We start from the raw sequence: 26,034 nt of genomic DNA on the forward strand, positions 1-26,034 counted from the left end.
GATGTAGATGCTGGCGTATCAAGACATGCTTTTTTATCTTATTCATTGTAATTGTAATTATATTAAATATGAATACTTATAAGAGTCATTAAATATTAATTATTTTATTTCGAGAATGTAAGTTTTATGTTGTTACGAATTTTATATGGTTCCTCTATAGGTACATGTCTAAATCTGCCATACAATGGCATTATAATATTAATATGTGATAAAAAATCATAGTCTTAGCAACGATTTCCAAACCTTAACCAGTAGACGAATGCTTGAAAAGCTTTTGATATTTGGATTACTTTTCGATTTGACTTATTATGATAACTCACTGCAGCATATCTTATTTACCCAGAAAATGCTATTATGCATACATCATACATACATACATCAATAAATTCAAGCAAGGTCGAGAATTCGCTCATAGCAATAAATACATACGAACAAAATACCTACAGATAAACAAAATACTTTTAGAAGTATTCTATGAATGTGTTTTTATGTACTATTTATTATACAATTATTATATACAACCTTTTTGCTCAATAATAATACAACTAAAAAGTATGATGTTGAAAACGTTATATTTTAATTAGGTTATTAATGATATTATAAATAAAGATTGTTGATGGCTTCCGTCAATTTTCCGATAAAATGACGAGCAAATTTTTATTAAAAGCATTTACATGACACGAACGATTTGAGCAAATGCAATTAAATAACCAAATTCTTAATGTGAATATAAAAATAAAGTATCAGTCGATATTTCACTGAAAAATTAATTTTAAAATGCTTTTAAAAAAATATGTTTATGTTTTAGGAAAGTTAAAATCAAATAAAATAGATTAACAACAATAATAATTGATAAAGTTTTGTCATATCAGGTTTGTTAAACAGATATATACTGACTGAAAACAGAGTTGGGCCGAGTTCAGATAAAAAATATGTCTTAATTAGATTCCAAGCAAGAAGAATTCCTAATAAATAGAAATACAAATTTAGCTATTGAGTGAATAATTTTAGCATTGAATCTCGTGGACCTTGGATCAATACTGATAGTGAAAAAACTTTTATTAGACATATGTAGCCGCTGGTGATAGGAGGCTGGTCCATTTTCGTCCAGGACATCGGAATAACGATTCAACGGAGAAATCCTGCTAGCGTTCTTGCCACCATCTCACGGAGCCATGATTTCTACCGTAGCTATTTTAAAATTATTTTTATGTATTTATATAAATTAATTATTAAGTACGATATAAAATAAAATCCCAACTAAGAAACAGATACGGTTTACTAATTGTAAAGATCTCGATGTTCAATTGGCAGTTTTAAATTGATAGCACTTTGACATTTCATATTCGGTCAACACTCGCTACGCAATAAAGTAGGATCGAGGACGAAATATCCGACGCTTTATAGAAATCAAGAAAACTAGCGGAATGAGCGTAATTTAAATGTAATGATAATAAAAAACCGCACAATGCACGTCAAAGTCGCTTACTGAGATACGGTCCCGTTAGTTCTCCGATAAAAAGAAATTGGGATGCACTTCTTAAGTGACGGACGTCACTGTTCACTATTTTGTAAATTATTACAAATATTTTCATTTTATACTTTTCATAAAATATAATCATCAGTTCATAAAACGCAGTATTTCTATTTTTGTTCATATTGTATTCTTCTCACGTCGGAAGTACGTTACTGGCCTAGATATTTCCAAGCCGCTTGTAATGTAATAGAAAGTATTATACTTCTGTTTAAATAAATACAAAAATCTCATACTTATATTAAAATAAATGCTTACTTTTGATCGTATTTGACACGCATCAATTAATATCTAATTCAGTTGAAATTATGTATATTTTTGCCACTTATGTAAAGTAATTTAGAACTGGCAAAAGAATCAATGAGTTATTTTGATAAATTTATTATAATTACGTATGTATATCATATAACAAAGAAATAGTCAGGACGCGATCGTTTCATTCCCAATTTGTGCTATCATCCATGAAGTCACTAATTACGAAATCAGTTGTATTTTCTTACTTTCTGAGATTTCTGATAAAGTACTATAAGTTACTCAATTAGCATTCAAATTGTATCGTTTTATTCTAATATTAAAAAAAATAACCGTTGTGTTGCTGAGAGCCGAGATGGCTCAGTGTTTAGAATGCGTGCATCGTAACCGATGATTTCGGGTTCAAACCCAGGCAGGCACCACTGAATTTTCATATGCTTAATTTGTGTTTATAATTCATCTCGTGCTCGGCGGTGAAGGAAAACATCTTGAGGAAAACTGCACATGTGTATTCCACCAACCAGCATTGGAGCAGCGTGGTGGAATATGCTCCAAACCTTCTCCTCAAAGGGAGAGAAGGCCTTAGCGCAGCAGTGGGAAATTTACAGGCTGCTAATGTAATGCTAATGTGTTGCTGCCGCATGCCTTACTACATATTTAAACATACTTTTTCAATGAATATACTAGAATTGTAGACAAGAAAATGTACTGGAAGTTTGCAAACTTTGTAAAACACATAATCCATTTCTTACATTCACAAATTACAATGGTATCTACAAACGACTATATCACATAATTATGACCGTATTTTTTAATGATTTAATGATAGTAATGAGGTACTCTACATAAACACTTGAAAACAATACATGCTTGTATATATAAAACTACAAATAATTGTTTCTATTTAATATATATGCTTCTTTTTTATATATAAAATTGATAGGGCAAGTGAGCCACCGATGGTTAATGGTCACCACTGCCCATAGACATTGGCGTGGTAAGAATTTTTTACCTTATATCATCAATGCGTCACTGACCATGTCGTCGGTATGTCCCTTGTGCCTGTAGTAACACTGGCTCATTTGCCTTCAAACTGGAGTATAATAAAACTAAGTATTAATGCTTGGCGGTAGAATATATTATGAGTGGGTGGTACCTTCCGAGTACAGGACCTACCACCAAGTGAATCCTTTAGAATCACTTTGTTGAGCGCCTGTTTTTCTACCACAGTCAAATACGAATTAATTTAAATTTGAGTTTTAAAGTAATTAATAATGTAGTAATTTGATACGTTAGAAACATGATGATTTTTTCAAATTCATATTTACCTGTAGTAAGTACCTTGGTGTGATATTTAATACTATTGCAATAACAATAATTGTTTGAATGGAATGTATACAATATTGTTTAAATTTCATTTGTGTACGTACCTACTTTATGTCGTAAAAATATTCAATAGTCCATAAAAATGCAATAAGACCTCAAAAGAATAAATATTACATTAATACAAATAATATAAGTACATTTATCATTTTAAGTACTAATGCACGGGCTAAATAAACACGTTTATGAATGACAAACATATTATAAATAAAAATATTTTTTGTCCCATAAAAAATCGCAACGGTACGTACGCAAAACATTTTTTATCACAAACGAAAGGTTTATTGACGCATAGAGGACAAACGTACGAAGAAACATTATTTTTTATTTATATTACCAAGCTATATAAGCATCTTATAGTAAATATATAAAAACCGACTGTCATAATTGAATTCAGTTTTATTGCGTTATATTAAACAACGTAGGTAGCAAAAAGGTGCGAAGCAGCCACACAGCGGCCATGATGCTGTATGTATTTGCAAAATGCAAAATTATTCAATTCATAATATGTTAATTTAACATTCACTGCATAGCTTTTCATCTAACCTTGAAATCGAATTATTATGTTTAAAGTCAATTATATTAATACCTTATTTTCTGTTGTATATATATATTTAAGAGATACACATTGCTGCTTATGTTTTTATTTCTATATAAATAATAATTAAATGTCAACCAATTAAGTTTTCCCAAATAATTAAAACATTTAGTTACTATAAGTCATAACACACATAACATACATACTACAAACGGTTTTAGGTACATAAAATAATTGCTACTTTGTTTGGCTTTTCCGAGATACGTTGTTTAAATGAATACAATGATAGATGGCAAATGTCTATTTCGGAAATATACTTATCATATGTGGTACATACGTGGATTTGAAGATTAAATCCATAACCGCTGGACATCAGTGCTGAGATCAGTATAAGGTTATATATATTTGTTTTTTTTTGCGTGCAAACAATGAGTCATTTCCTAGATGTAAATTTATATGCATTTATCTTGCTATTTAATTATGAAGATGAATCAGAGAAAATATATTAATGGACTTTAATAACATCTGACTAAACTTTAGATTAAACATCTTTATCAGTTCATGGTTTACTAGACGATACAGGAGTTTCAGACTAAAACTTCCGTGGCATGCCAACAAAAATGTAATAAGTTATTGCCTCTAAATATATACCTATATTTTTTAAAAATATTTAATAATATTCCTTTTACCATGACTAAGACCTTATTTTTTAGTTTTTACCTTTCAAATGTTTAAAATGTATTTAAAAAATGTGTATTACTTCTCACAGTTACATATTATTAAGTGTTCTTTATTAAATTAATATTATAATAACTGTCTTTATATTATTATTAATGTAGTCAGTACGCCACACCTTTGTCTGTTGCGTTTAAAAAAAATAATGAAGTATTTGGAATGGATAACTTAGGAGTTGACTTAAGTCTTGACTATGATAGTTGAGTAATATTTATGTGTCGTATATAATATACTAACATTTAAAATATTAACCGTTTTCAAGAAAATGTTTTGTTTTTTATTAAATATATCATAAATACGAAAGTCAATGATTCTTTTTTCTATAATCTATAATTTTCCAAAGGAAGTCACTTTCTATCCGTTGAAAACACCGGATAGAAAACAGTCTTAGAAAATATATAAGTATGATAAAATTATAAACTGTGTGTGTGTATGTATGTATAACAGCAATAATATAAATAATTTATATTTAGGAGATTATTTGGTCTCTACTAAATGGATAAACATCTCGGATGTGAAAAAGATAGATTTTTGTTTTTATTCATGGTATGAGAGATTAAATTGGGCATGGGATATCCAATTATCGATCACATAAATCGATTTTAAATCGATCAATTATCGATTACTAACAAAACAAAGACAGTTGTGGAACGTGCCCAGTGACCTAGAACCCAAGTCTCATTATGTCGTGTGTACACAGTTGCTTTAAGATCGTCGCAAGATTGCTCAAATGATGTAAGGAATTTTGGACTTTATTGTAGGTTAATAAAGTGCTAATTAGTGTGACATTTTATAGATAGAACTACTATTTTTATAAAACGTAAGTACGCATGTGTCAGACGGCAGTCAGTAAACACGGTGATGTCATGCGGCACCGCCTACAATGTTGGAAGTTTTGAAATTTTGTATAAAGACGTAATGTTTGACTGCTAAGGAGACCAACCTTATATACACATATGCAATGAATTATCATGAAGAAATTTAATTTTTTTAAAATGATGTCCTGACCGATTTTGGCTATGGCGGCCATTTTCAACGAACAGCAAACTGCGCAAGAGATATTACCGTGCGCAAGTGTGTACTCGAACACAGGTGCAATCTATTTCGTCACTTTCATAACCCGATGAGACGGCACCGTGACGCGAGTGAGAACAGTTTAGGTGCAGGACCAACGGCACTAGGAGCACCGGATAGCGATACGAGGAATAGGACTCTAAACGCTGTCTTCGCTGAGCTAAAAATGATACTGTTATTGGAAATTTCTAGACAAACTACTTGAATTATTTTTTGTTACGCCGTTAGGCGTTAAACCCGATACTTACGAGATCTGCAGCTTTATAAGCTAGCTACAAGACCTATTAGGAAAATTGGACCAGTTTGGACCGCAATGAGATGTTGGATTTGAGGGTCTCTGTTTTAAAATAGCGCTTTGACCCGCCTATCGCACAAATTGCGTAAATGCCTTTAAAAATGCCAATGCATCTGTTGGAATTGTATCTAAAGTAAGAATATAAATCTGGTCCAGATTCACCAAATGGTGGCATGTAGCGGTCCATGGAACTGTACAGGGCCCTCATATGCCAGCAACTCAAACAATACGCTGTCACTTCACTTTTCCACTTATTTTTATAAGTCTAAGAAATTATATTTAAAAATTTTCTTTTTTTTTGTCTGTTTTAACATTAAAGTAAATTTGTAATTTGCTTCTAAATAAGAAAGTCGAAAACCACAATAATTGTTATGTTAGTAACTCATAGTTAGTATGTCTATTTACACCATTCGCCACACACATGTCGTCACTAATCGTCGCGTCCTAATTGAGATGAGTAAGATGCTTTCAATTGACCGCATCGCGATGCCATACCTTATCCTATACCTATAGAGGACTCCAAGAGGGCGTTCTCTGAAGATGGCACGGTAGTGTGCGTAAAAGAACTCGTGACGTCCCTAAAAACAGGAGCGGTACCGCGGTATTTTGTCGATAGACTGGCGCTCTACCAGAAACTACCTCCTATTGTAAGTGGGAAGGGATGCATAATTGTATACGTCAATAAAAAAATAAATGCCTAGTTATTTCCAAATATCAATACAGATTTTTACATTACTTTAGATATTTAGATTTAATAATACATCGAATTTAATAAAAGGCATCGAGCAAGACAATTTTTTACCGACACAGTGCGCTGATCAATTCTGTTAAATTTTCTCTAATATTGAATTTGTGAGATGTTGTAAAATTAAATTTTTGAATGATTTATTATATCTGGTCCTCCTTTACTTATATAAAATATTTTTAACATGTTATACGTTTATTTAGCGTGTAACATTTTCGCATTGGCAATGTCAGGAATGGTTGATATTTCTTATAACGCCATTGTCTATGGGCGGTGGTGACCACATAACATCAGATAGCATATTTACTCGTCCGACTACCTATATCATAAAAAAAATACGTTAATACATTTTTTTAACCTAAATTGAGACCCTTTATTAATAGATATTTTTCTTATCAACGGTATTGATAACTAACAGTGTCCGCGACTCCGTTCGAGTCAAATATCCCATTTATTTGTTGTCCCTGTCCAGTCAGCAGCCCAGGCTATCTCAATGTCTACTTTCATTACTCTTGGTTTAGTGTTTACGTCGCGATAATTTAGAAAACAGACAGTCTCACTTTAGCATATATAATTTTATTATATATGCTGTGTTAAGATATAATTATATTGATTATGAGAGTATGAGTCATCTATTTTGTTATTGTCAATTTTTGCTGCCATATTAATGATCGATGCGGGCAAAAAGTAACATATTTCTTTAGCGAAAATTAGAGAGCATAATTTCTAAGACAATGTGTTACTTCTTCTAAAAGACAACATTGTGTATCATCGATCTCCATAAAAAACTATGACTTATATAAGTCACAAGCGACCCTGGTAGCACACGCGTGATATTTAAAATTAACAAAATCATGTAAATATAATTTTATATCCAATTAATAATTTAGCTCTCTATGAGTGACATTTTTTTAGTTGTTGCATCTTTAGTTCCTGTGCTTAACCTCCACATAAACGAACAAACCTCTTTTCAACATTAGTATAGATTAAAACTGTGTCCATTTGACTGTCAATTTAAAACATTAATATTCAGAAAATACTTCACGTTATAATGTTACAAATTATAATTTTATTTCTTTACACGTTGCAAAAAATGTATGAAAACTAATTTTAGAGATTCGATTATAACCGACTTGAAAACTATCGATTTGATCGATTAATTGTAATATCGATTTGAAATCCTGCAATTACTAATATCAATTGCATTACGCTATGATAATTTGATACGAACGAGATAAACTGACGTTGAGCTAAAGAACTAGTAAAACCAAGAGGGACTCGTGCGATTTGTTTTTGAGTCATACATGCATTACGCATTTTTTTAATGAATATTCGCTCAATTTAATGTTATTATTACTCATGTGTATAACTCAGCCATGTTAGTTATGTTGCCGACAGAAGTCTAAAGACATGCGCGTACTAATTGGATTTTCCTATTAACACCGCTAGACTGTTAAACATATTATATCTAATATACTTATATATTACTTGATACGTAGTTTTTTATGTATTACTTGTATATAAAGAATTATTTTTAAGCGAATCAAATTTAATAGTATGCTAATACAAAATGTCTTCAGATTATTCGTTTAAAATATTGTAATATTTTTTTTTAAAATCTGTGATGGTGGTTTTTTTTATTTTTTATTACTCTAGATTTGATATCATTGACAATTTTTTTGCTTATAATAAATAAACTATAAACTTGGTTACAAGGTTTAAATCTCTACAAATATAGAGTCACGATATAAGTTTAATAATAATAAACAAAATATTTTTCCTTCGTTACTATAGTTTTAAGATAAATAAGAATCTTACCAATCTTAAGAATAGAATATTAAATGTGACTTCGGAAGTCGCTTTGCAATTCCTAGAAAATTAGTTAACAGTATTCCGATAAGCTTAAGCAAATATGCGTGACGTAACACGTCTTGTTCATAAAATTGAATGACGTGTTAAAGAGATGAAATTCGTTGTTGCAGTGAAACCAATACGAGTAAAGTCAACGAGTCTCGAGTGCAGAGAACGACGATTGACAGCGCACAACGAGAGAGCGGTGAGTAGGTTTACCATCTACTTTTTATTTAATAGACTACAATTTTTTTTTAACCTCCTGTGCACCGATCAGTCAACGTCGTTTCATCTTCATCCTGTGATATTAGCATGAGGCGAAAGTTGCGACAATACCGTTTACGCAAATTAAAATATAAAAAAGAGAAAGTTTTTAACAATCCATTTTAAATTTATTGGAAAAGGTTCGATTTTTGAATGATACAATTAAAATTTATTTGTTCTTGTAATGTTATTTGTTTTTTGTAAACATTATATTCGGGTTTTATTATCGCAAACAAAGTTTTTTTTTTATTTTGTCTGCTATTTGAGTTGATATATTATGACCTTTGATGAATACGACAAATTGACTTTTAATAGGAAGTCTTGTTTGTTTACCTATGTTCAAGATTACTTTGCTCATCCTACTATAAAATTATGGTGTCAATTTCAATCAAATTTTGTATTATAGAATGATAAACTTGTGAATAAGTATTAATATTATTTCTTAGCGTTACAAAGTCGATAGTGTGGGTAGATTAGGGCCATTTTTTTATTCCAATCCGTCGTGTTACTGGTTTGCCCACATTGATTACGGAGGTCAGACAATCTTTCTTCGCAATGAATGATAATGATAATATCCTTATGGCCGTTTGACTTAGGTGGACAATTATAACGGAAATTAGCTAACTTCGCAGGATTTTATAGTGCACAAATATGAGAGCAAAGGTAAACATAAACTTGGCGCGCAATGGAATCGAAATCCAACATAAATACAGAGAGAATTACGCTAAACGACGTTTTTAGCTAATACTGAGTCAGGAGATTGTATATGGCAGTTACCATAATTTAAATTTAGAGAAATGCATTACGATTTACGGTTATGTGAGACTCACCGGTACCAAAAACGCCTGGTGCAACTTAACTCACCGGAATATCCTTTAAAAAACCACTCCTAGACAAACAAGGCATATAAATAGACGGTAGAAAAATTACTTAATTGCTATACCAGTAAAGCTATTCTGAAAGAAACAAAGCTGATACTTATACTTTCAATTTGAATATATAAAACCAGCTTACATTAAAAGAGTCTCAGTATCATTTGATTCGTTTCCTTTAAATATTATATTGATTGAGTCAATTGTCGCTTATGACTTAGACTTACATATGTCATACGATTTACAAATAGCTCTGCAATATTATCCACTACAAACAGTATTTTAATAACATTTATAATACTACACTTTTTATCTCTATTAATCCACTTTAGAGCGTGATGGAGTATTCTCCAATTATCTCAAAAGGAATAGTCCTTAGCCTAACAGTGGGGCATTAACAGGTTGTTACTTTATTTCTACAGCTTCACTCACTTATCTATCTACTTTAAACAATTTTGCCGACATTAAAGACGCCATTTTTTCTCGAATCCATAATGAACATAGATTTAATTTCTAATCTCGACTAATGATGTCATGGTCATTCAAGGACTAAGTTGTATATTTGTCCTTACTCCTTCTGCCGTTGGAATCGACATCCGTCTTTCTAGTCGTACATAAGATTACGAATTAGTTACAAGTTTAAATAAACAAGGTTCACTTTAGAGCATACTAAAATGATGGTTACATTAGCGGTGGCGGTGAGTCACAGCGGACACAGACACCGGCACGAATTGCGCTTGTAACTGTAAGGTGGCTAGCAACGTCCGCGTATTCAAAGACGTATTGATTAACAAGTGTGTGTCTGCAACTCTGTTCACGTGAATATTAGGTAGGTGTCGTAATTTATGAAATAAGTCATTAATAATATTTATTTATGCATGATTTATTGATTACATTTAATTATAGCAATTTAGACATTAGTTTTATTACATGTGTGTATAGTCTATTCCAATCGAAGAAATTATAAAGATAAACAAACCTTATTTACGTATTCCATGCAATTTAGTAACAGCTCAGCTATAGTGTACACTAGTAACAGTTCTTGATTAATACACGTTCATTTATAATAAATCAATATCTCCCTTAACTTTTTAAATCCACTTTAATTTACTTCCAAAGTTCCGATAACAGTTTCGTCGACGTTCAAAACGCAATTTTTACGCGAATCCATAAAGAATGTCATTGATTATTCAAGCTCTCGACCAATGATATCGCTTCAATTCGATGTCAAATGTTGTTTATTTGGCTTTTGTCCTCTTGTGATTGGATAAGACTAGGTAGCATTTGATCTAAACTACATGTACCTACATAAATAAAATATTACAAATATTCAACAATTCTTTAAAGGAAGCCTTTACGCCCTGTAAAGGCTTCCTTTACAGAAGTGACGATTAGACGGACTATATGTATTACAAAAGTCTGCTCTATTTACGTATTAAGGTTTAATTTTTATTTATTTAAATTAAAAAATCCTAATAGATAAATTATAATAATACAAATTTTAATTTAATAAGATTCGTTTCGTTTTTTGATTAGCTTATATCCAGGGGTTAGCTTATAAAGTTAAGTTCGCAGTACCTAGATATGCGTTTCGAAATGTTAGCAAATATTGTATGTCCTGAGATAGCTCTTACCGTTTATGTTAGTTTACTTTTCCGTCAGATTATAAGTGTGGGGGAATAGAGAAAGCAATTGAACATAAATATATGTAGTCGTACATTGACACTTATCTTCCTTGAAAATGGTTGCCCTGGCCGCAATTAGTAGTAATTAGAACGACAACATTACTAGCTTTATCTTATCGAATCAAATTAAAATATTCTTTATTTAAGTACGCTAATAAAAGCATTTTTGAACCGTCATTTTATAGTACAGAATTAAACGTAAAGCTACCAAAGGTTCGGAAAGTGTTTCTACCGACAAGAACCGGCAAGAAACTCAGTAGTTACTATTTTCCACTATTTGCTGTGTCTGAACTTAAAATGCACATAATTGTATTTGATAGTCAACCACATATAATCACAATAAGATAAACGGTAATCAAGAAATACATATGTTTGAATTCATAATTTTAATCTAATGTCGAAAACACGGTGAAAAATACGAATTTCCGTATTAAAAAGGTCATTATTCGACTGTAAGATATGGACGTTCAGAAATAATCTCGCCATACAGAAAAATGTGCTCGTCATAGATAATTTAAACCCGGTTACATAAAATAAACATTACATAGAGCATTTAATAATCTTTGATCATTTAAAGAGATAAAATTCTTTAAAAGTGTACCATTTATTTCTCATTTTAAATATATTTTAAAAATAAAATCATTTAATAAAGTTGATTATCAGAATTTTAAATTAAATTAAATTTTTTATTGTGTGGAATTTTCTTTTCAGTTTTTCTGAACTTATTGTCGAAACATTCATTATTGTAGGTAAAAAAAAACCATTTATTGAATTCCGCTGCAGCCGTACACGAATAAACTTAATCCTTAATTGCCTTTTTTATTAAAAAACAAACCGGTCCGTAATGAGGACGATGTATCGAAAACCAAGGTCTTTCAGGCTGAACAAGTCTATACTAATATCATAAACGAGTTTTTTTATTAAAGTAATTTTCACAAAGTTGCGCACATTAAAACTGAATACTACAATACGTAATGCTATAACATATTTTATCAATTTTAAGATATTTTATTTAAAAAATATCACCACATCACTTAGCTCATCTTTTCATGGGTCTGTCTGTTATTCTTTCACGACCAAGCCACTGAATAGTATCTGATCACATTTGGTATGAAGCAAGCTTGAACCCCAAGGATCGGTATAGGGTATTATTGCATTTATTAATATATAAAACAAGAAAAACCATCAGTAGACGTTGTATGAAATGTATTACGAGCCGAAACGCGATTCATCTTCTCTTATAAGTGAAATGTTTTTTTTGTTTTCTCCTTTATTGATATAAATTTAATTAATAGTGATCAATTCAATGATCAAGATTATTTGGAGAAAGAAATACATCTGTTTTCATATTGTGATATGAATAACACGTGGTTTTAATTTTTTTAATAAAATTTATTATTACACATTCTTAGGAAGCGCAGAGTGAAATTTAATTTAATTCAATTGGCTGTCGTTTGTGTAGGCGTTAATTACTCTGGACGAGACGAAGTGAAATTTCGTTGTCTCGGTATGTATTTTGGAAGTCTTAAGTAGATTTATCGAATTGTTTCAGTCTCAGATTCAACATTTTATACTGTATACGTTTAGAAGTTTTATCTTAATATTGTTATTATAATTGTTTAAATGTAAAATCATATCAGCACATGTATAACAAGCTAAATTTTAATTATTATATATATATTTATGTAAGTAAGTTATCTTTGGAGAACGTATAAGTCAAAACAAGGCTTATTTATATAGAAATACATATCGAAACGTCTAATCTTAGAAAATAAAAAGCGTAATTAAAAACTATCTTATTTTTTACTATAAAATTATACGTAAACATTTCGAATGTGTTAGTGAAATAAATTATGCCAATTAATACATGCGAAGGCGAGTTTAATTGTTTGTTATGCGTGTCATTATTAAATTTTGCACACTAAAATCAGCAGTGTTTGTCCAGGCTTAAACCCGCAATCTTTGGTTAAATAGTTCTATCATCTTGGCGCAAAATATATTTTAAAGTGTAAATGATCAAAAATGGAAACGATTACATATAAATATAATTTGAAAAATTGAAAGCTACAGTTTTTTAATATACATATTTATTAAAATAAGAATAGAAAAAAATATATATATTCAAAACATGTAAATTAATGTATGTCGAGTTTCGACCACTACGCGAACCCTGATTTGATTAAAATATCGATGAGTTATAAATCTTGAATATGGTTCAAGTAATAGTTTATTATGTTTATGCCTCATCTTCTATTCAGTCGACCTTCGTTCCCATGTATTCTGTACTACAGCAGTCCATAAATAAAATTATTACGCTGGTCTATAGAGCTTCTACGAATATACCTTATTCTAGATGAAAATCAAAAAAGGCGTCTATTTTGTACAATAAAACTATGTGGAGCAATTAACACTTTAAACCGAATTTCGTTAATAGAGTTTAAATTTAATTAAAAATAATAATAAAAAAAATACAATATTTTAAATACCAATTATCATAAATTTTATATATTATAGCCTGTGACTCAATCAATACGTGTGACTCATATTTATGACTTCCATAATACACACATAGTGAAATTAGGGACGCACCATCTTTTCTATTTATAAATGAGCCCATTTTTATAGCAACATATCTCTAAAGAGTTATTAGTAATAAACTGAAAAATTCCTGAAATTTCAACAGTTAATAAGTTTAAACTTCAATAAGCTGTTTCAACGTACAAATTAAAACAGATTAGATATTTTCTAGAATTTTCCTCCAATATACGTATATTTAGCCTTTTAATAAAATAACTCAAAATAATTATCTTTGTTTCAGATAAGGGGTTCAGGTAACCCCTTCAACGAAACGATTCAACAAAGGAGCTGAAAGTGTCCTCATATTTCAGTCCCTCGATTTACAAATCGCTCTATCTCTGTCAGGCTAGCTCCTGCACCGCTCTCGTAAAGTTGTATAACGAACAATCTCGAAACCACGCCCCCTTTCCGTGGCCACGACTGGGGGTCTTAGAATATATTATATGCATATATAATCTTCAGTACAGATCTCTTAACGTGACGTCACAATATAATATTGTGATATAATTAATTATATATTAACTTTTTTTAAGCTTTGTATAACTCGCATTTTGTATATTGCCCGTTTAGTAAAATTTTTATAAATAAATTTTGTAAATAAGAAAAAATATATTTAACCAAAATATTATTGACGTTGTAACTATTATACTAGTCATTCATCTAGTGTATTTATTTTAAAATATTCAGACTTTTAACGGATAGAGAGTATAATTTAATAATATAAATCTGTTTGTGTTAAAGCATAAACTTTAGAGAGGGGTTTGCCAAAGAGAAGCAAACAAAATAAACCGTCCATAAGAAGGCGATACTTTCTCAAGAGTTTCGCATCCTTTTTATATTTGAGTCTAGGTAGTGTTTAAAAAATTGGCAAAATGCAAACCCAAATGGGAGTGGGGGGTGATCTGCAAAGGAGCTACCGGGTGCAGGACTTTGCCTCACCAGGGGTCATCATGAGAGAGCGAAGCTTCATACGGCCGCAGTCTCACCACAATATGCATCATAACCAGGTATTTTCCATAATCAGTAAACAAAAACAAATTTTGTGTCGTTTAATTACTATTTTAAAATTAATGTGAGGTATTTGTTCGGTAGTATTTAATTTTAATTATTTTAAACCTGTATCATGTTATAACAAGTCTACAAAAAAGGAACAACACTGTCTAAAATCTAACACCCACTTGCTGTTTGTGAAACTTGATGGCCTTTAAAGCTGAGATATCTCAAAATTAAGCAATAAGTACCTACTTAGCCTACCTAACTAATCCTAATATTGAGATCGGTTCCTTTAGTTTTTCCAGTTGAATATTAAAATATAGTATTTCACGTTTTTCTCATCGTTACACACTAATTCTGTTTTAATTTTGTCGATGATGCTTGTAGACATTCGGTCCGTGTTACATCTTTTGCTGTGTATAATACGCTGAAAATAAATCGTGACAGTCCATCAAGTCTCATAAAACGATGAATAACCAGGAAATATTTTCTTAACACACGATCTTATATGTTGTGTAATATAATTTCATTCTCCCATTTACAGTTTCCAAACAATGGGAAACGGCGGAGTATGATTCTGACAAACGCCAAAGGAAAACCGACGCTCGAAATTTATAGACCTCCAGGTGAGATAAAAATACATATTTATATACAATATTGGTAAGAGTTTCCGATTCTGGGTGGCGATCGCGTCTTTCGGGAAGTGCTGGCTGGCAAGCGTCACTACGCGCATTTGGCGCCAAAATTAAAAATAAACAAAACATCAAATTTGGAACGCGTCGACAGTCTGATGTTTGTTACGGTGTACGTGTGTCAAGTTTGTGTTTATTGAAATTTCGATGCTGAAAACAAATATATACGAGGAATGTCGAGGTGTATAGTGAAACAATCAGTGGTTCAATCAATGGCCACACCGGTGGCTCAAGTGACACCAGTTTCTATAAGCACCGTTCCAATAGTACCGGTGACTAGTTCTGAATCGGCGCCAAGTGAACCAGTTTCTGAAGCATCAGGTACGATTCTATCATAAAGGAGATACATTTATAAGAATATAGTACATGTTTCGTTTATAAACAGTAAATTCAATTTTAAAGCGAATGTTCCTTATACTTATTATCGAAGAAGAAGAACAACAGTATTCGTTAGACGTAATAGTAATTTTTAAGTCTAATATAGTTTGAAGAAATAATCTCTGCGTATTTAATTTGTCTATAAAATTAAGATTCGATTTGATAATGTTTTTATATTTGTCATTTTTGATATATATAGCTATTTACGTAATTCACAATTAGATAACATCAAATTAACATAAAAGTTCAATTATCGATGTGTATCTCTTTTATTTTCATTGATTATTATCAATGAGTTGAAAAGTTATTAAGTATTTGGTATAGCAGCGGATCTTAATGTCTTAAACATTGTCTTTCATCCAAGGCTGATGGCGCATTGGCGATGTAAGGAATGGATAATATTTCTTACAACGCCATTGTCTATGGGCCATTATTGATGGCCCATATGCTCATCGGCCTACTTGTACCATAAAAAAAAAATCTATATTGTATACTACCATAGTAGCAGTTTATTCAATAGTCTGCTTGCTGAAGGGAAATAAAAATTGTTTAATAATAGTAGTTCAACGGAACTATGATCGATCTTTAGAACGATAGTTTTGAGTTAAAACTCTCAGTGAATAAGTTTTTTTTTTTACCCTCGTCTGATTTGCAAATATGATAATCGAATACAGTTATGCCATTAAACTCAGATATAGAGCAAAAAAAAAAGTTTTTTCTCGTTTATTATTGATGTGTTAATGTACTTGTATCAGGGCTTCTATTACCAAAGTATGACGTTTATAGAATCATAATTTATAGGTTTTTTTTTTCATTACGCAGGGTACATTTTGGCATAAATGTATCCAGTTATCGTAGAATAATCTAGAAGGCAAATCGAACTACGTGCTTCAGCCACAGTTAAACGAGCGCAGACGGTATAGCTGTAAATCTTGGATGAAAGTTTGCTCATTTGACCGAGACGGCAAGAATCACGCACGTCTGTGTTATTTAGCAGGTGTTATGAATCTTCGAAATATTACCAAGTTTCGAAATAATTACATCAAAATAAATACCAGAGGATTGTAATTAATTGTTTTAATCGTATATAATTTACAGTTAAATTAATTTTAATTTAGCTATACTTAATAATACTAGAAGCTGCTAATCATTTCAGTAATATATAATATATCCTGTCTAGTTGAAACCAGATAGATTTTAAGCTAGTAATTTTTATTGTCTTTGCATATAAGCATCAAATCGTTCAGCACAGTTTGTCGATAAGACGAAATAAAGTTCACATTTCACATTTCCGCATGAGTTGCCACGTATACTCTTTTCCATTCAAACATTTCTATCTCTTTTTTTCATTCACGTTCACTTTCATTTCGGTCACATCGTCTTCACTGTCGTACTCTAACGTCCATTCTAACCTTTCCTATCATCTCTTCTCTTGACGACCGACGTTGACCACCAGGTGTCCGCACAGACGGCGTGGCGACTACCACGGCGGCGAACGCTGCGACTACACCGTCCGCACACGGCTCCGCTAACAAGCTAAATGTACACGCCAAGGAGTTCACGATGGCCAAGCCCGCTGACCTGCATAATAGGTGAGTTCATTTGATACCATATTGTGTTTTGTTTGTAGTTAAATGTTCTTGTTGTGTTTAATTATCACTATTGAGTTCTTAGTCTTGTTCAGTTACTATTTACACAATATACTAATTATTACAACAGAGTTCAGTGGTATAGACCCTACTGTATATATTGCCTTCTGCCGTATTGTCAAATATTATATATACTAAACACTCAAAGGCAATGATATTTAGACAGACAATTTTACTATGTTTATTAATATCTAATATCCATAACAATACGAACAATATGGCCCAAAAATAAATTTAAAGACTAGTTTATCATATGAATGTCTAATGTTTTAAAATATATGATATATATTACATAAGTAATGTTAAATAATCAAAAGTGTTAAAAACATTCGTTTCAAAATGAACATGACTTCTTAAATGTTTAAAATATATCATTAATATACATACTATGTAACATCATTAGTAGTACAACATCATAAGTAATGTAAAAAAATGCGGGATCCATATACAATTATATTAAGCTGCGATAACCTAGAATGAGAAGTAATTCTTTTTGGTAGAAAGCGAACGTTGCGACGGCTGTAGCGAGCAGCCCTTAAACGTCCTTACCGTCGTTTACGTTACAAATCTCTTATGATGTCATATGTTTGGACGTGTAGAAGAGTCGTAATTATGTAGGTAGACGATTACTAACCCTACTTCAGAGAAGCCAAAAATAGGAACCTTGACATTATTCGATTAAGCCATTTTGGAGACGATACAACCAAAATGTACGATATTAAATAAAAAAGTCAAACTTGATTCGCATAGATTAATTAAAACTTTTGGTTTGCATACACAGTTTGTGCACATGTAGCAAATATTCGAAACTTAATAGACTGAAGACAGTCAGAATCACTGAAATCAACGTCGTTGGCTCCCGTCCAGATGTATCAAAAATGTTGAAGATAGTTTACGCGATTTCCGTTCATGCTGAAGCGTAGGTGCGTAGTATCAATTTGTAAGCGATTTTGTTATCACTTTGTTCTCGGCTGCGGTGACGTGAGCACGCCCTCACGCCGACACCGCCCGAGCATCGTGACGCTTGAACGCGCTAACTGCGCACGCGTCGCCCGTGCCTCTGGGGAGACACGCGGTCTTCCCAAACGAACGCGACCAAACAAAGCCGAACAAATCGCGAACGCATTCGAACGAAAATTAAAAATAAACGAATTTTTTAATAGCACAATTTCTTATCGTCACCATTCGCATTCAACTAAAGGATATATATAAACTACATTCGTTAATTTAGTCGAAAGTCGATATAATTGTTTAAGGTAAAATAGAACAGTTTTATCGCGAAATACTGTCAAGTTTACTTAAAGATTCACAAAGCTATTGTTCGTAAAGGTAATTGTAATAAATTCAAGTGACGTGTTGTAAGCTGTAAACAAACATTTTTTATCTAAATTCTTGTTATAACAGTTACAGTAGGTAGTGACTTGGAGTCGAGGTGATTGTTGCATATCTAGAAGAGTACTTAGTGAATCTGTATCATAATGGTTCGCGGGCGATATTCGACGTCGGATATGTGAGTAAAAACTCTTATTAAGCAGTGAATTTAGTGAAAAGAGTCATTTTACGTGAAGTAATGTATTAAAACTGCAAAATCATGTTATTTTGTTCTAATGAAACAAAGTTAAATTCCACTGGCAACATTCAAATTATGGCCGTTTCCTCTTCCTGTCATTAAATTTATTTCAGCTCACAATGGGAGTATTGAACTCTTGCATAAATAGACTTTTAATTCGTTAGGTGCTTGCTAAAAAACAGCTGGCATAATTGAACCCAATTTGATAAATTTGTAAATTTAAAAAGAAATGTCCAATAATTTAATATTATTTAACCAAAATAAATACCGAGCGATTCAATGGTGCCTGGTGATGCAAAGTGGTAACTTTGATTCTGTACCGTCATAATCACATTCACAAAATTATGAATTCATATACGTTATTAAAAGAATACAATGGAACAATTAATATAACTATATATGCATTAATATAACTTGGTTTACACAATGAACAAATTTAGTCCGATACATTACACACGATTACATAATAATTTATTTACAATATATTTAATACACTTATATACATTGAACGACTTCACTGACGAACCGTACCTATTAAACGCATGTGGAAAACCATTCATTAGTATTGTCACTGAGCTGTCGTTAAAAACCAAGGCCGAAGCATCGTAATAGATGTAAATATTTTTCCGTTTATAAACATGACACTATTCGCGCGTTATGACAATTTGGTCTCTCAACAAGTCTGCTAAGTGCAATTTGGCAACTTAGCAAGTTACTAAGTATATTACCGAAAAACGTATACATTAGTTTACAGGAATTTATTGCTTAAATATTTTACGACCGTCATTGACATAATTAAGTTAATTCAATTTAAACCTATTTAATTTAAACTTTAATTTTCAAAGGTGCTTATAAGAACAGGAATAAAGAACATTTTGATTTTCTAAAATATAATTTAAGTAGAAAAGAAATCCTGAAGAAATTTTGAGTCATTGCATTATGTTTAAATTTAATAAAGTATCTACGTTTAATAGAAAAAGTGTTTGCAAATCTCTAGAAACATAAATATGCACGTGCACCAAAAACATCTACAAAATTGTTATCAACCAAATTATATTTTTAAAAGCTTATGTTTCGTTACAGTAGTAAAACAATTTATATAATTTTTTACACATAAATATATATACATATAATGCTGGTTATTTTTTCATCGTTGACTCAGTAACTTATGTAAAAACTTTCAGACTCTACTGTTTCATTAAACAGCTGTTATTGGACAATTTAGGAGATAATTATATCTATTTTATTGATTTTGACAATGACAATCGAAATCTATTCTTTTAAGTCATCCTTACTTGCAGGTTTTATAACCGTCCCGTGTTTCGGCCCACATATTTCTGTTATTATGTGATTCATGCAGTCGCATGTTTAATGCTTAAACTATTAGGAAAATTGACCAATTTATCTCGAAAGACACTTAACATTCTTTGTCAGTTTCTTTTGTTGCTATACGATTACTGGGTTTGTTCTCGCTGTTCAGACTTGAGAGAACTAATATCAGCATGCGGAATGAATTACCCATTTTCTGAAGTTTAAATTGTTTTAAAAGTACGTGTAAACAACACTGTCTTATTTACACATATGTAATTTTACCATAGTTATAATGGTCATTGTAGCTGCTTTAACGGTTTCAAATTTCGTCTTGAATATTTTATATTTTTTAATGCCTAAAACTACTTTTTTAAATAATTATGCGAAAGGCCTTGTTCATAGTAAATATTCTACTAAGGCTTCGTACAGGGCTTACTTGGTGAGGCACCACCCACTCATCAATTATTCTAGAGCCAAACAAAGTCTAAAGGCAACGCCATCCATTATATAAATAATATTAAATGTCAGATGTTATGCATCTTGTTCCTGTGATCATAATACGGGCTACTTTGAATGGGTTTATAATATTATATAATAATATGTATTACAGCAGAATAACTAACACAACAAACTAGGAATAATAACAGTTGAAAATACTCATACAGACTTAGGTTCCCTTAAAATATTTATTCTAAATTTGAAAATAACTACATGTGTGTTTATTAACTATTGGTTAAGTCTAGTGTGCAACGTTTTTTAAACGAACAGTAATATAATTATTTGCATAAGAGCTGCTCTGTCTGAGATCAGTCAGTCGCTAATTCACACCGAAGAGTTCACGCTTGTGATTCAGTGTTGAGGTAATTCTATCTGAGGCTATAGTATTACCTACAACGCAGAGACATGTCTCTGTCGATATTGAGTGTGAGTTTAACTCGCTATGATATAAATACTTTTTGTAACAATTTTGTTATTACCCTCGGTTAGTCATTAGTATCCAGAGTAAGACATCAATGTTTGTGAGTATGATGTTGATATTCGTTTTTCAGCGCATAATTTACATAAATCCCATTTTATTTAGGGCGTAGAAGTTTAGGAACTGTTTTAAAAAGGTAGTTAGGTAGGCTTTTTTAAAAGGATAAAATTTTACAATTTAAATAATACAACAGACATAACAATCCAATAACATTTTCTGGTTATAATGTTACATACACCAATTTCAACAAGATTTATAATAAAGGAATAAATACTGAATTAACTTTAATAGTTTTTTGTAAACACTCGAAGTCAAACGGTGCGTATCAAACGTAGTGTAACACATTCAACCAATCGGCAATTCGAAACTAATGTTTATTTACAAACAATAAAATAAAATATGCTTTATTTATTTCAATGAAGAATGAGGTTTTTAATCGACACATTGGCACATTACCGTCAATGTTTACTATGAACACGTTTTTATAGCACATCTGGAAACTTTATAAATACCAATAATAAGACTAAACAGTTTGTAACAAACTCAGAAGTAGAATTGTTGAAAACCTACAAAACCTTGTATTGTCTAGAAACAGATTACACTAATTGCATTATTTAACACTTGAATTATTTTTACGAAAACCTTGAATCTGGAAATAGGGCTTCAAACGTTTGACGCATTTTGATTTGGCATTCAAACCGAACACTACTTTGCCGATATCCTGTTATAATCTTGATTTTCGTCGATATTTATTTCAACATTGTCGGTAAATATTGCTGGATGACTTCCAATTTGCTTAATAGGTTGTTTCATCGCTACACTCGTCCATTGATTACTGTAATAGACTAATTTCGTCTTTATTGCTAGATAGGGGGTTGTATGAACAATGAACGCAGTGCAAGTACGCTTCCATAATGTTTTAAATATGTTATTGAATTCTTCTCTTTATTGGTCTATTTGCAAACCCGTCTGAATAGGTACCGCCTGCTTGTCTTTTCTTTTGGCAATAAATAATGGTAAGCGAGTTAGTTAATTTACAGGGACAAGGAGCTTGATATGATAGATACCGTGGCTGGCGGAGTGTTGCCGTCGCGAGGCATTTCTATGATATGAGGTTATCTCTTTTAAGTTGACATTAAATGTCACTCAGCTTTCCTATTTATAAAAATGAAATTTTCTTTATTTCTTATAAATTTGATATATCATTGAATTGTTTTAGCTCAGTGCAAATTTCAGTTCCAGCGCATGTTATGAACAATAGAGAGTTGGACAGGACACGCCACTTGTCCTCATTTTACACCTCACCACGCATTGCGCAGGCGCACTTGATACAGTTTACAAATGCGGGCCAGAAATAATAATCGTATGTTTATCAAAATATTAAACGAATTTAATAATTGTAAACATATTTTTATTCCGTTTTTAATATACATATTTAAAATACATTAACGTTGTTTTAAAATTTTACATTCGTCATGAGAAATAACATTAATTGTAGTATTCTGAACTTAGTATTAACATTGCACAAAACTCATCAAGCAATAACGTTTTAATCGTTATTATATAAGAAGATACGATACTAGACAGATGTATCCTCATGCTTTAAGAATTTTTAATTAAAAGAATACCTACCGTGGATAAGTCTCATAATAAAATTATAATAAACTACGACTTTGCTTGTAAACGTTTGGCGAATGTTTTGTGAAACGCTGTTTTCTCTTTCTGTCATCTATGATTTGACATTTGAGAAGAAGACGTCATTTTAACTTGGAAGGGCGCGCCTTCGCGAGTGAATACATACATATATATATTAATGACGGTACTGCAAAATTGGTCAATTCAATTTGTCCGCCGTTGTGCACGTTATTTTTCATCATAGTCAAATTGTATGGTGCCAAATGTCCGCTAAATTGCCCGCGTGTTATATAGTACTATTAGGTACGTAATTGCGCACGATTCGATGTCCTTAACCGTCGAACTAACGTGTGATGAGCATACCTTTGTAATGATCGCATTGTCTACTTAGCTTCCTGTTGTATTTAATTTGTATGATTATAAAAGATACACAATGAGGATACATGTACATGTAGTTTGACATGTCATGCACCTTTAAAATATTCCATTAGTACGGACTACTGGAACGCCAACTATTCAGGAACGATTGAGCTGATAAGTTTCCAGCCACTTCCGATTCCTAATATACGCTTCTTATATTTATTGATTCATTTTTTAGTTACGACTAACGTTATGAACATCCAATCCTATAAGTTCTTCTTACGTCAAATATATACCTACTGCATTTTTATTGCGACACTTTTGAATTCCTCGTAGACAATTTTGACATCACTAAGCAAACAGAAAATTGTAACCAGTTATTAATATCTATCGACGTTTACAGGTCACGATAGAGTGGTTCTATTCTAATGTGCTGGATTAACGTTTCATATAAAAAAAAATATTACTTGTGATAGGGCTATATGCAAGTCCATCTGAGTAGGGACCATCCATTCATCAGATATTCTACCGCCAAACAGCAATACTTAATTAGTAAGTCAGTGTAACTACAGGCACAAGGGACCTTAGCTCCCAGGGTTGGTGGCGCATTGATTTAATGCAGGGAATGACTATTATTTCTTACTGCGCCGATGTCCCCTTACCATCAGGAGGTCCAACAACGCGTCCGCCCACCTATTACATAAAAAAAAATTGTAAACGTAAATCGCAACAATTTTGTAATCCGTATTTGAAAGGTATCGTTTCTTTATTACAGTATATATAAATATCAAAGCGGCGAACCTCGTTTCGGATTACCATTTGTACCGGCCGAAAGGGCGAATGCACGTAGTCCATTGTTTGCCGTATTAATATATTGTTGCCGTCGAATAATTAATTAGCTTGCAAGTAGTTGGCAAGCGTAACCGGCTGGCGTCACGTTTGTTATATGGTTACAGGAACCATTACAACTATATACTATTTTGATTGGTTAATATCTGGTTATTTAATCAGATTCATTTTATGAAACCATAAAACAAATATACGTAATTGATAACGATTGTGATATAATGATATAAATTTATTATTAAGTAATCAATCTATGAAACTAGCAAACCAATATACATAAAGCATTATTTTATATTTATTATCGGCGTCTTAACAAAATAAACATTAAAACAAGATTACCAACAGTAGGCTATAACAGTGTTATACATCATTAAAAGCATTTACAACAATACAATCGATTATTAAATGAAACGGTAACAGTTACTTTCGCATTTATAGTACGGATCAATTATTTAAAAAAAACTCGTAATACAAATACTACTGCTTCAGTGCTTTCATTAAAAGTTTCTTAAAACGATTGAGGTTTCTTATTTCAAATTAATACGGCTGGGACCCGTTGATTTTGAAAAAGGAACGCACGTGTATTGTTACAGCATTCGATAGTGTTGCTACTAAGGACCATACCTGGGAAGATCTGGGTAGCAATGTCATGTGGCAAACTTAAGGAATGTTAAATGTCTCCCGCAAAACTTCGCGTTTATTCAATAGATTTTCTAGAAATTTCGAAACCTATGACATGTCTTATTTTAGATTTAATTTAATTGTAAACTGCAAGTCACTTATCAAAATTTTGCGCAAATATTATGAAACTTTTTTAATGAAAATATTAATGTCAAATTGTGACCATTAGTTTAGTTAGAATTGGATTTTGTCGAAAACAATTTATTTTAATTTTGTTTACGTTTTTAATTTTTTTCTTATACATCCATAGCGCTGCTCTCTAACCGGCCAGTTACTTTTTTCAAAAGTTTTTTTTGTTAATTCGTAACAATTTAGTAAAATGCCATCAAGAATCTTCTTTAATTTTCTGCACATCTACGGCTGGAGCTCTTCAAAATGAGACCATAACTGATTTTTTATGTGCAGCCATCGTTCCATAATCACCGGGACAAAAATCGGCTCACGCTATTAATATATAAGATGTCTTCGATACATAGACATGTCGTGTATACCTGCGATAGTCGTTATTATGTTGATTGTTATCTCGAATGCAATCCCACGGAGATGGCAACGTTCTCTCGTTAGAACAATACAATAGTGGTACGATGAACGTGAGAATAAATAAGGAAATTACTTTTAAAATAAATACCTTGGTAACTTATTTGACGAGATTTATAACATGTTTTGTAACAACTCCCAAGATCGCTTTTTTTTTTTACGTATGGCTGCTTAAGTTTTATATTATCCCACCTACATTAAAACAAATGTCTACTAACAAAAATAGTTATTTACTGCTGCTTTATAGCATTTCTTATCTCCTGAAATATCCTAATCCTAAGCCTAAATCCTATCCTCCTAATATGTATATATATTATATCGCCGATAACATACCGACGTGCCGTTTCAGGTCGGCAGTAGGCGTGGGCTTCACAAGCGTGGGGCTGCAGCACTCGCGGTCGGCCGTGCTGCACGCGCAGGTGCCGCCGCACTACCGGCCCGTGATGCCGCCGCACGCGCTGCTCAACAGCGCCTCGAGCGGGAATGTGCCGCATGCCACGGTAAGCCTTGCCTATTGTAAACATTTTCAACATATATACTCGAAGTTCTAGAAAACAGACATTTCAGAAATATATAACAATTCAAATATAACTAAAAGTAG

The 26,034-nt window shown here is 31.8% G+C and overlaps 1 protein-coding gene across 3 annotated transcripts in view; it reads left to right on the forward strand.

Annotated features, from left to right (window-relative positions):
• Positions 1–26,034, forward strand: part of LOC113400649 (CBP80/20-dependent translation initiation factor) — a 33,863-nt gene that overhangs the window by 2,522 nt on the left and 5,307 nt on the right. For 2 of the 3 annotated variants that reach the window (XM_026640287.2, XM_026640288.2), the window contains exons 2-6: positions 8,539–8,612; positions 14,047–14,812; positions 15,343–15,424; positions 17,325–17,460; positions 25,783–25,933. In XM_026640287.2, coding sequence (XP_026496072.1) covers positions 14,678–14,812; positions 15,343–15,424; positions 17,325–17,460; positions 25,783–25,933 — 504 coding nt within the window. In that variant the 5' untranslated portion in view covers positions 8,539–8,612; positions 14,047–14,677. The remainder of the gene's footprint in view (positions 1–8,538; positions 8,613–14,046; positions 14,813–15,342; positions 15,425–17,324; positions 17,461–25,782; positions 25,934–26,034) is intronic. The other variant, XM_026640289.2, reaches the window with a different exon arrangement.

The sequence above is a fragment of the Vanessa tameamea genome, chromosome 13, assembly GCF_037043105.1.
Source record: "Vanessa tameamea isolate UH-Manoa-2023 chromosome 13, ilVanTame1 primary haplotype, whole genome shotgun sequence".
Taxonomy (NCBI): domain Eukaryota; kingdom Metazoa; phylum Arthropoda; class Insecta; order Lepidoptera; family Nymphalidae; genus Vanessa; species Vanessa tameamea.